The sequence below is a fragment of the Chaetura pelagica genome, unplaced genomic scaffold (genome assembly GCF_000747805.2).
Source record: "Chaetura pelagica isolate M959 unplaced genomic scaffold, ChaPel_1.0 scaffold417, whole genome shotgun sequence".
Lineage (NCBI taxonomy): Eukaryota > Metazoa > Chordata > Aves > Apodiformes > Apodidae > Chaetura > Chaetura pelagica.
In genome coordinates, this window is record NW_009953966.1 from 109,723 (window position 1) to 121,452 (window position 11,730).

Below are 11,730 nucleotides of genomic sequence, written 5' to 3' on the forward strand. Positions count from 1 at the left end.
TAGATACATTTTTCTGAGTAAAACTCGGTTACATGGGATTTTTGGCACCTAGCACATCCTCCTTTGCCATCATTTGCCTGCATTCTTAGGTGCTGGAGACCTTTCTCACATCTCTAGCCATATAGCTGTTTCTCAGCCATAAACTAAACATACCTCCTGAAGCACAAAGAGGAAATAAGAAAGAAAAGAAAAGAAAAAAAAAAAGTGGCATTGGGCACAAATAGCTCTCCACAAATCCTGCCAGCCAGGTTGTGGTCATCCTGCTCACTCCCAGTGAGGCAGAAGCCAGAGCCTTGCTGGGCAAAGCTCAAACACCTGTCTGCACCAGCAAAGCCCCTGTAAAAATGAATCCATTTATCACAGCCCTGCTTTTATACAGAAGATGAAGTTTTCCCAAAATGCAGTCTTTACTTCTGCCATTTATAGATGACTGTGTGCTCCAGAGTATTTCTTAAACCCTAGAGATGTGGTGTCCCCAAAATTTGTCTACAAAATATATCAGAAGATACTGAGATTCCTTGTGCAGGTGCTGTTGATCTGGAGTCAAAACACCTCTTTCCAAATTAATCTAATGCAGTTCCACACAATCTGGAACAAGAGATTCTATTTGCAACAAGAGCATTCATATGGAGAACTAAGAACCTAAAAACCTTCTCTTTCTGGTTCCTCTTAGAGGTGTCAACAATTTGCCAGGTCCATTCAAACCAAACCTTTTCAAAGAACAGCCCTTTATAAGCTCAAGATTTCATTCCATCATGGAAATACTCAGCTCAGATGACATAACAGTATATGCAAAGTTAGGATAGTTATTTTTCATCCACAGTCAGAGGATTTGTTGCTTTGAAAGGTAATTTAGAGAGGGATCTGAGTGTAAAAGTCTTTAAACTCAGACTTTGCTTCCTGTTCCATTTATTATTAATACATTTCATAGAGATACAGAAGTGATTGAATGTAATTATAGGTATCCATATTCAAATGTGTTGGCATATACAAGATCTTTTTTCCTTAAATTTACTGTTATAAAGTATCTTGGAAATGCTAACTGGTACATGATTAATGGTCACTGAGCATAAAATTACACGTATTATACTGTCCAAAGATATTTTAAAAATATTATCAGTATAACAGTATTTTGAGTGCATTGTAGCTCTGCAACAAAAACAGGAATATAAATGATTGTTTTGTTGCTCATGCCTCTGCAGTTCATGTAATAGCAACGAGAGACTTCAGATCCCCTAATTTCACAGCTCTATTCCGTCATTACTGCTTCCTGGAGACACCCTAGGAGAACTGATACAGTTGTGCTAGTACAGAAAATTCAGTTTCCATCTAGTGGAAGACTCTGGTATCCAAACCTGCCAGCCAAATGTATCCCTAGTGTTTCCTACATTACATTTTCAAAAGCCCTATTTAACAAAATCTATACCCTCAGGCATTTCCAATAGAAATACTATCTGCATTAACTAATAGAAAAAATATGTGTGTGTGTGCCATTAACATATTTTTCTTTACTGTATCAGGAAAGGGTATTCAAAATTTACTGAAGCCTGAATGGTGGCAGAGGGAGTTAATGTAACTGGATAATGTCAACTTCATCACAAAGGTTTGACCATTTTAAAATTATGAATGCACAAAACCAGCTTCAGATACTCAGCTCCTAAAACCATTGAAAGTGATTGCCTTAAATAAAAGCAGGTTTTTCTGAAGTTCTGTTTAGGACTAACATATGACCAGGAGTGGGAGGATGGCATATTAAGGCAATCAGCAACAAAACAATCAATATCAAATAAATAAGATTATAAAATAAAACTGACAGCAAGCACCAGTAATGTAAAACATATGCACACAAACACACCTACAAATACATACGAGTGTGTGTTTACACACAGATATATGTATGTATGTAGGCATGCTAAGCATACCTTTTTATTTTCATCTTTGCATTTTACTGCTAGAAACTTTCAGTTTCAGATGTGGGGTGATCTTGAAAATTAAATTTTTACCATCAGTTTGTGAAAAATATGAACCCATGTAGAAAATATTCCCATTTTAAGAGTTGCTTTAGTATCTCTACCACACTACTCACATGCCTGTGTTTTTTCTGTCCAAAGTATAATCATACAAAAAAAAAAGTTATGGTCAAATTTGGTATTTACTACTGATCTCTAGGCCAGATTTTGCCATTGAGTAAAATGAGCAATATTGGTGAAGAAAACAGAGGTCTTGTGGCACTGGCTCAGCTGTAATCAAAGTCGGTCCCAGCCTTTCAGAGTAAAATATATTGATATTGGGCATGGCCTTTTTACTGAACTCACTGGGTTGTAAATTATATGTTCTGTCACGGTGCCTCCCCAGACAATATGTGCACAGCCACTTGGTCTGACCACAGTTATTAAAAGCCTCCAACTCCATTTGGCACGTCCCATTGTGTGAAGTTACTGGGAAGTCCGAACTCCACCAGTCCTGCCGCCACTCCGCAGGGCAGGTTTCATCCCAGCACTCAGGCACAGCCAGGCAGAGGCAAACTGTTGAGGACATTGACTGCCACACAGTCAACACAGGTAGAGAGGTCAGCAACCGGCATTGCTGGGAAGCTTGGGAACATCCGTTCTTTAACGTAATCAGAGCTTAAAATACATTTGGAGAACTTGCTGCTTGGTAGGCTAGGAATTATGTGCTCGTGGGTGAATGGGAGAGGTGACCCGCAAAGGTTGCTGAGAATGGCATTGTATTGAGCACAAAGAGGGGGAAATGTGCTTCTCTGGCTGCTGACCTGCGGGATCCTCACTCGCTGGCAGGGAAGGCGGGAAGCGCTGCTGTCCGGCGGTATCGAGCGCTCCCTGACTAATTGCCTCATTCCAAAAAGGGCAGCCAAAGTTAAATGCCAAAGGAGCAGGGCAGCCTGCTGCTGGGGGGAAAAAAAGAGGGAAACTCTGCTATTTGCAACTGGATCTCACAGAGCAGAACCCCTGAAAATCCAGCCTGGAAGAAGTCACCTTAACAAGCCTTGGCCCTAGTAGCTAATCTATGGCATCCAAGCCATTCCTTCAGCATAGGGTAGACACAGATCTGTTAAGATCTCTGATGAGGTCTTCTACAGCCTTCTCAGGAACTGGAAGTGCGCAGTGATCACTACCATTAAAAAACTTTCTTCCTAACTTGAGTGTCCCTACTGGTATCCATTTCTGTTACTTCTTGCCATAGTTTTTATGGGCCTGGAGAACAGATCACCCCTTTAATGTTTTTTGGGACAGACATCATGTCTTTCTCTCAAGTTTTTCTTCTGTAGACTAACTGACTAATTTATTCAGTCTTTCTTTATAACTTTTTTTGTTTTTCTCTGAAACCTCCTGTCACTAGGCACCACTCCTGATGCACAGCCCCATAAGGGAAGACAGCAATTCCTCTGAGGCTCTGTCAGTGCTGAGAAAGGTAACAGGTTACCCTAGATGTTTTGCAAGCTAACTTTTGTTCACTCATCTTAGTGCAGGCAGTGTCTGTGTTCTTTGTGACAACATGCCATCATTGTCCCTGATGATCTTCCCTAGGGATGCTTCCCAGCCAGCTGTTCCTCATCCACTACTTGTGGTTATTTCTGCTGAAGTGCCTTCAACACACCCATATTGAAATGATCTTTTGGGGAAGCAAGTGTTCCAAGTTTGCAAGATTGTTTTGAATTTAATCCTGCCCTCCATTGCACTTGCAAACCATTTCAGGTTTATATGAGTCCCTAATTTAATAGTGCACTATTTCATACTCTTGGCTAATGAAAATATGGGATGAAACTATGGTCAAAACAGAGGTCCAAGAAAGACCTTGTTTTGTAAGTCCTTCTGCTTAGGGACTGAGCCACTTGTAACAATTCTCTGAACAAGACCCTCTTCTGATTTTGTCCTGCCCTGTAGAAGCTTAATCAGTGTGACTTATCTCTCAGCCATTAGATTAGTGCTGAGATGGTGCCAAAAGCCTTACTGAAGTCCAGCTGAAACATCAACTACTTCCTCTGCTCTGCATGCCATTATCCAATCAGCAAAGAAAATTAGATTGATCTGACACTGTTTCTCCTTGATAAATGCAGTGAGATTCTTACTCAGATTTATTTTTGAAAGGTGTTTTTATAAATTTTTATTAACTACTGCAGGATTTTTCTAAGGATTGTTTTTTAACTGACTGGTCTACAATTCCCCACTGATGGAGAAAAGAGACTGTCATACGTTGGGAAAATTCTTCTAGTGACAGGGCCAAAAAGAGACTATGTGTCTATTTAAATGGAGGTTGGAGATAGTTGGATGCTCTTGTGGCTGAGATGATTATAATTAGATTCTTTCCCCCTCTTTTCCATAATTCTAAAAGGCAGCAGTGTTACATCTTTTTAGGTGGGAACAATTTCCATATTCTTAATTTTTATACCAAGTCAATTATGAAAATAATTCCTCTGAATGAAGCAGCCAAATTCTTCAATAAAATGTAGCAAAAATGATGTGATTTTTTTTCCCCTGTAGTTATTGAAGCTGATTAAGACTTCTCTCTAAATGTTTTCTAACACAACTATGTTTGCCATCAAAAAGTCACCTTCTTTTTTCTACAAGTAACAATTTGAAAGAAGAAATGTTTTAGCCAGCTTCCTCCTATGAGTTGTCTGAACTGCTCAGCCTGCTGTGGCACCTCACTGGACCTGTACCCTCCTCTCCTCCAGCCCTGCTCTATATTGGCATATAGGTGCCAACATAAAATACATTTCCCAGAATCTGCTAAGGGTGGGGGAGGCCCTTGAAGCATCCAGCTGCCTTCCCAGTACAACCAGACTATACTGGGGCAGATGGTGCCTATCCTGGGAGTGGTGCTAGCAGGGGGAATGGAAGATGGAAGCAACCAAGTTGTATCACATTCAATGGAGGTACCAGAGCTGCATTTAACTGACTGGTCTACAATTCCCCACTGATGGAGAAAAGAGACTGTCATACGTTGGGAAAATTCTTCTAGTGACAGGGCCAAAAAGAGACTATGTGTCTATTTAAATGGAGGTTGGAGATAGTTGGATGCTCTTGTGGCTGAGATGATTATAATTAGATTCTTTCCCCCTCTTTTCCATAATTCTAAAAGGCAGCAGTGTTACATCTTTTTAGGTGGGAACAATTTCCATATTCTTAATTTTTATACCAAGTCAATTATGAAAATAATTCCTCTGAATGAAGCAGCCAAATTCTTCAATAAAATGTAGCAAAAATGATGTGATTTTTTTTCCCCTGTAGTTATTGAAGCTGATTAAGACTTCTGTCTAAATGTTTTCTAACACAACTATGTTTGCCATCAAAAAGTCACCTTCTTTTTTCTACAAGTAACAATTTGAAAGAAGAAATGTTTTAGCCAGCTTCCTCCTATGAGTTGTCTGAACTGCTCAGCCTGCTGTGGCACCTCACTGGACCTGTACCCTCCTCTCCTCCAGCCCTGCTCTATATTGGCATATAGGTGCCAACATAAAATACATTTCCCAGAATCTGCTAAGGGTGGGGGAGGCCCTTGAAGCATCCAGCTGCCTTCCCAGTACAACCAGACTATACTGGGGCAGATGGTGCCTATCCTGGGAGTGGTGCTAGCAGGGGGAATGGAAGATGGAAGCAACCAAGTTGTATCACATTCAATGGAGGTACCAGAGCTGCATTTCAGTCTCCTGTCATATAATTTCTACATAATTCTTCAAGAACTGTGGTGTTTTCAGTGCAAAGGCTTAATATTTTCTTGGTTTTCTTATTGAAAAGGAAGCCAGTTTCTGCCTGGCTTTGGCTATTAATATAGCAATCTCAATCATACAGCTGGTACAGTGATCAGAAGTGACTATTCAGTGATTAGAACGACTATGTGGAGCCACCTCATTTCCCTCAGAAAAGAGAGGCAAATAACCTTGCAAGATTAGACATGTGACCACACATTTAACTTGCATGCAAAGGTCCATTTCTTCAAGAAAATCTCCTATAAATTTAGCAATTGGCATTTCTCATGCTAAAAATGCTGCCTCGATTGGTAAGACCAAAAGACACAGAGGAAGTTTTCATGGCTTTCTCCCTATGTCTTGCCAGATGGAAAACAGCTAGCAAGGCCTGGGGTTGAGCTGTTGAAAGGAAATCAGAGTCTTCCTCCTACTGATGAAGCTGATCTTGCCTTAATTTGTGGTCCTAAGAAGGCTGGTCACCAAATGATCTGCAAGAACTGACATTACCCCTGCTCCGTGCCACAGCAAGTGTAACCATCAGCTCCTCTGTGTTTTTCCTTGTGAAAAGGAAGAGAACACAAGTGGTTTGTCAGTGTTTTCGAGAGTTAGTCAAGACTGCAGCTAACCAGTGAAACCCCAGCAGTGGCTGGCTGGGCTACTGCAGTTACCAGACTTCCTTCCCAGGTCTGGCCTGTGCAGTTTTAATGCTCTGAATGTTTCATTTTTAGCTTGCTGTTCACAGAGGTGTGGGCAGCCTGGTTTTGTCCTGAGTTGAGCTCATGTCAATGCTTTTAGATGAAAGGACACCTCAGAGAGAGCAAATGGTGTGAGAGGCAGGTTTTTAAATGTCTCCTTACTGAACAAACATGCTAATGAATGCTTGGTGGTTCCAGCAACGGGGCTGGCACACCTTTTCTCCCTTTAGGAGGGGGGAAAAAAGCACAGTTTATCCTGTACAAGGCACCTTCAATGCAATGTGCAGCCAGTTTAGGAATTTAAAGACTTGATGGATCAATAGGATGGAAAAGGCAGACAGTGCTCACACTTAGTTAAAAAACACTAGTGTAAAATCCCTGCAGGTGAGCACACTCACCACCTTTCCTGTGTCATTAAAACCATAGCTGCCTAAAGATCTCACCATTAACACCCACCACCACTTCTGGCAGCTGCTCAGTCACTGCTTGTGTGGCTGCCAGCCCAAACCAGGCTAGTCCCTGACAACCATTTCTGCTTTTCTCCACTCACTCTTATTTTCTGGCTGGTGGCTGAGCCCTGACAGGGGCTGTGCAAGCCTCACCACCCTGACTTTGCTTGTCTTTCAGTTCACCCTGCCTTGCCAGCACCAAAATCTGCAGGGGCACTGTGAATGGCTCAGAAATGAGGCAGAAAACTGCTTTTATCAAGATTAGGAATATTATTTCTAATTGCATCCCTTGAGCCACATAGAAAATGATCTTGGGCTGACTTCCCTTCTGAAGAATGGAGAACCATGAGAGAGTTTATACTTAGAGCATGGAAGTGCCCTGGAAAGCTAAAAGAAGACAAAATAAAACTTTAGATCATGATGCATAAGACATAACTGTAATTTAACATTTGCTCACATAAAAATATAAGCTACCACATCTCTTTAGGCATACAGAGTCTCACATTAAGGGTATTTCTGGTGTGGAGATACCCACAGTTCATGCTGACTTTACTGTTACTGATCTTACTTTTGGAATCATGTGGTCAGCTGAGGCTATAGGATAGCCCAAGGTATAGCTGCTGTGGAGATCACCACTGTCACCAATGTCACACAAGAAGGGGTTGCCAAAACACACTTGCCCTACATCTGTATGGGAAATGCAGATGCATATTTATGAAAAGGAAAGGAAATGTGAGGAAAGAGCCCTTGCAACTTGGCTATCCTGAATTCACTACCCAGACCACAAAGCTCTCTGGCCCATCTATGGACCAACTATTCTTAAATACAGTTTACCAGGCAATGAAATCAATGAGGAGACCCTGAGTGAATCTGAAGGAAACCTTGGTTTCCTGCAGTTAAGGTAAATGCATCATGAACCCTAACAAATCCTAGGACCCCATAACATCTTGTTTCCAGGTCTCAGACTTACAGAAGTTAGAGCCAGCTTTTCAGATCCCGTTCCCCAAAGAGCAAAAACGTGAACTTTGAGAAGCAGCCACTCAAAAACAAAATCATAAAGTAACTCCAGACCCCATGCTGGCCTTGCAAAATCTTCAGCGAATATTTCACCAAAGACTAGGCATATTTTGCAGGACAGCAGCTGAAATAGATAAAGGAGTGATGTGCATAGCAATTCTCAGCTCATGAGTGGGATAAGAAATGAACAAGTCCAGCAGGCAAACAAAACCTAAATACATACCTACACAGGTGTGTCCTTTGTACAGCCTGGAGGGGAGTGCAGGGGGCAGCGAGTCATTTCCATGGGGCAGAGGGGAGGAAGAGGCAGCCTTCAGCAGAAGTGGGAGCCAGAGGATGCAGAATAAATTAAGGAATGTTTTCCTAGACCCCCTCATCCTAGGGAAGGAAAGAAAGGAAGGAATCAGGAGGGAAGGGCGCATGTGGACCTGGATTCCCTTAATGGTCAGGGAGCATCCTGTATCCTCGTCTCATTAGCAGCTTGAGGAGAAATGAAGTTCACACGCCTGTGTAGCTGTGTGTGAGGCAGGGGCTGCTTCCCAGACAGGACACACACCTGCCCTCTCACGGGGTGCATGGAAGATCCTACAGTTGCACATGGCAGTGCTCCCCTGGCCCCTGCCCTTCACATGCCCCTCAGATCCTCTCGGGCCACTCAGGGTGGCTGTGCAGCCACCCAGCACAACCCAGAGAATCCTGGGCACGTGGTACCCTGTGACTCTCCAGGGGCGGATGCCCCAAATGGCCCTGGGCTGCTCTCCACACCCACCTCTGCCCCCAATGCCCCATATGCAGTTCTTCCCAACCTGCTGGCCTGGGAGGACCAAGTGGGTTGCATGAAGAGCTCTGGCTTCCGTGACTCCTGCAGTTGCAGCAGATGACTAACGACCTTAAACCACAGTAGCTGCCGGAGCCACTCAGCATTAATAACGTAAGACACTCCCCTGAACAACTAGTGTTGCAAAAAGGAGGAAAAAAAACCAACCAACCAACCCCACAAACCCTTCCCCTTCTCACCATCGCTCCTCTGCCCTCTTCTGCAGACAAGAAAAAAAACATCTCCGGCTGCTTCTAGAAGAATTTTGACCAGGGTTTTCTGTTTAGAAGGACCAGGTGTGAGGAATAAAAGAAAGAGGCAGCTGGGGCTGGAGCTGTGGGTGGTGGGAGGACTGGGGTCCCACACTGGGGTTTTGCCGGGGCGTTAGTTCTGCCGGGTTTGAGCTGGGGGGAACAGGAGGCAGCTGCCAGCGTAAGGACAGCAGCAGGAGCTGAAGCTCTGCTCTCAACAGCTTCGAGTGATACCTACACAGGTGTGTCCTTTGTACAGCCTGGAGGGGAGTGCAGGGGGCAGCGAGTCATTTCCATGGGGCAGAGGGGAGGAAGAGGCAGCCTTCAGCAGAAGTGGGAGCCAGAGGATGCAGAATAAATTAAGGAATGTTTTCCTAGACCCCCTCATCCTAGGGAAGGAAAGAAAGGAAGGAATCAGGAGGGAAGGGCGCATGTGGACCTGGATTCCCTTAATGGTCAGGGAGCATCCTGTATCCTCGTCTCATTAGCAGCTTGAGGAGAAATGAAGTTCACACGCCTGTGTAGCTGTGTGTGAGGCAGGGGCTGCTTCCCAGACAGGACACACACCTGCCCTCTCACGGGGTGCATGGAAGATCCTACAGTTGCACATGGCAGTGCTCCCCTGGCCCCTGCCCTTCACATGCCCCTCAGATCCTCTCGGGCCACTCAGGGTGGCTGTGCAGCCACCCAGCACAACCCAGAGAATCCTGGGCACGTGGTACCCTGTGACTCTCCAGGGGCGGATGCCCCAAATGGCCCTGGGCTGCTCTCCACACCCACCTCTGCCCCCAATGCCCCATATGCAGTTCTTCCCAACCTGCTGGCCTGGGAGGACCAAGTGGGTTGCATGAAGAGCTCTGGCTTCCGTGACTCCTGCAGTTGCAGCAGATGACTAACGACCTTAAACCACAGTAGCTGCCGGAGCCACTCAGCATTAATAACGTAAGACACTCCCCTGAACAACTAGTGTTGCAAAAAGGAGGAAAAAAAACCAACCAACCAACCCCACAAACCCTTCCCCTTCTCACCATCGCTCCTCTGCCCTCTTCTGCAGACAAGAAAAAAAACATCTCCGGCTGCTTCTAGAAGAATTTTGACCAGGGTTTTCTGTTTAGAAGGACCAGGTGTGAGGAATAAAAGAAAGAGGCAGTTGGGGCGGGAGCTGTGGGTGGTGGGAGGACTGGGGTCCCACACTGGGGTTTTGCCGGGGCGTTAGTTCTGCCGGGTTTGAGCTGGGGGGAACAGGAGGCAGCTGCCAGCGTAAGGACAGCAGCAGGAGCTGAAACTCTGCTCTCAACAGCTTCGAGTGAGTTTGTTTGCAGCCTCCAGCTGCCTGTGAGGCTGGAAAAATCCTGATCTTTTAATGCCTTGGCAGTCATGGTGACTAAAGGTTTCCCTGTCTTTTTTTTTTTTTTTTAATTAATATTCCCCCAGACAAGGCAGAAACCCGTCGTTCCCCAGCCTGAAGCAAAAGCAGAGAGTACAACATGTTTATATGACGTTGCTTCAGAGGTGGAACAAGCCCAAACAGCCAAATCCCAGGATGGCTGTAAGAATACGACGTAGGGCTGAGAAACGGGAGGGCCAAAGCTACATCCCATCTCTGCCTCTGCCTTTTTGCATGAGCTTGGGCAAGTCTCTTACCCCCACAGCAGGCCACGGGTGCTGGTTTTTCCCTTCTAATCCTTGCCTGGCTCTTTGAGAAGTGGGCAGCCTGTCTCCATGGGTTGCTAAAGGGGCAACGAAGGGCCTGGGTCGTTTGGCATCCTTACATGCTTCCCAGGCGTAATTTAAGGAGACTGGGAAATGGTGCCAGAAAAGAAGAAATAGAAAGTACATTAAATTCAGTGTGACCCTGCCAAATCTTCAGACATCCCTGCAGATCAAGATGACTACAGAGGGATCAGGTCAGCTTTAGCATTTAATGTGCTTTTTTTTTTTTTGCAAACCACTCCTTTTCTGTTGGAGCTTGACCTATTACATTTTCAAAGACAATCCCAGAAAGTTTGACTCAACTTTGATAAGCAGAATTTGGCTTGTGATACTGATAGTATAATCCAGTGGGCCTGGGGGAAAAGAAATGTTGCATGTGTTTGTAGAACTGCTAAGCAGTTCAAAAAGAGAGAGAAAAAAAACCTGTTAAAAGCTTCAATGTGAATAAAAATCACTGCATATCTCCATTCTCTAAACCAAGCCATTGGCTTCCAAATGTATGCTTTTTCTTCTAAAAGAAGAAAAAATCATAAACCCAAAATAGAGGTAGTAGCTTTTGCCTGAATTTTACAGATCCATTCCTGCAAAAAAAACATTCTCCCTCTAGCTAGCAATGGGAGTTTTCTTCTTTCTTTTTTTTTTTAATAGCAGATAAACAAAAATCATAGTGCAAAGTACCTTATCCATATGCCCATCCTACTGAAATCTGCAGGATGTTTTTCTTAAAGCTGTAAAAACTTGCTATAAAAAGACACTGTGCTACAGTGACTGCAGCTCCATTAAACCCTTTTTAACACACATATCACTTGGTTCCCAATGACACTTTGAAGTCCTTTAAAACTCTGCATATTGGCTCATGAGCACTTGCTGCAAAAGCAGAGTGCTAATAATAGGCAAGAAAAATCTTCCTAGCAGAGAGGTTTTTGGAGTGTTTTCCACTTTATATCTGTAGCAAAATACAAATCTAAACAATGGCACTTATAAAGTATATAGATAGATTCCCAAGCTGCTCCCAGGCATGTAAACCTGCAAGGCATACATCTCTAGCCCATAACTGTCTGTGATATTTTCTTTCATT

The 11,730-nt window shown here is 43.9% G+C and overlaps 1 protein-coding gene across 1 annotated transcript in view; it reads right to left on the reverse strand.

Annotated features, from left to right (window-relative positions):
• The window catches only part of AOAH (acyloxyacyl hydrolase (neutrophil)), an 80,073-nt gene extending 71,364 nt beyond the window's left edge, over positions 1 to 8,709 (reverse strand). The window contains exons 1-2 of the mRNA XM_010002151.1: positions 8,678 to 8,709; positions 8,095 to 8,249 (exon numbers count right to left, since the gene is read on the reverse strand). Coding sequence (XP_010000453.1) covers positions 8,095 to 8,249; positions 8,678 to 8,709 — 187 coding nt within the window. The remainder of the gene's footprint in view (positions 1 to 8,094; positions 8,250 to 8,677) is intronic.
• Between the last annotated feature and the right edge of the window lie 3,021 nt (positions 8,710 to 11,730).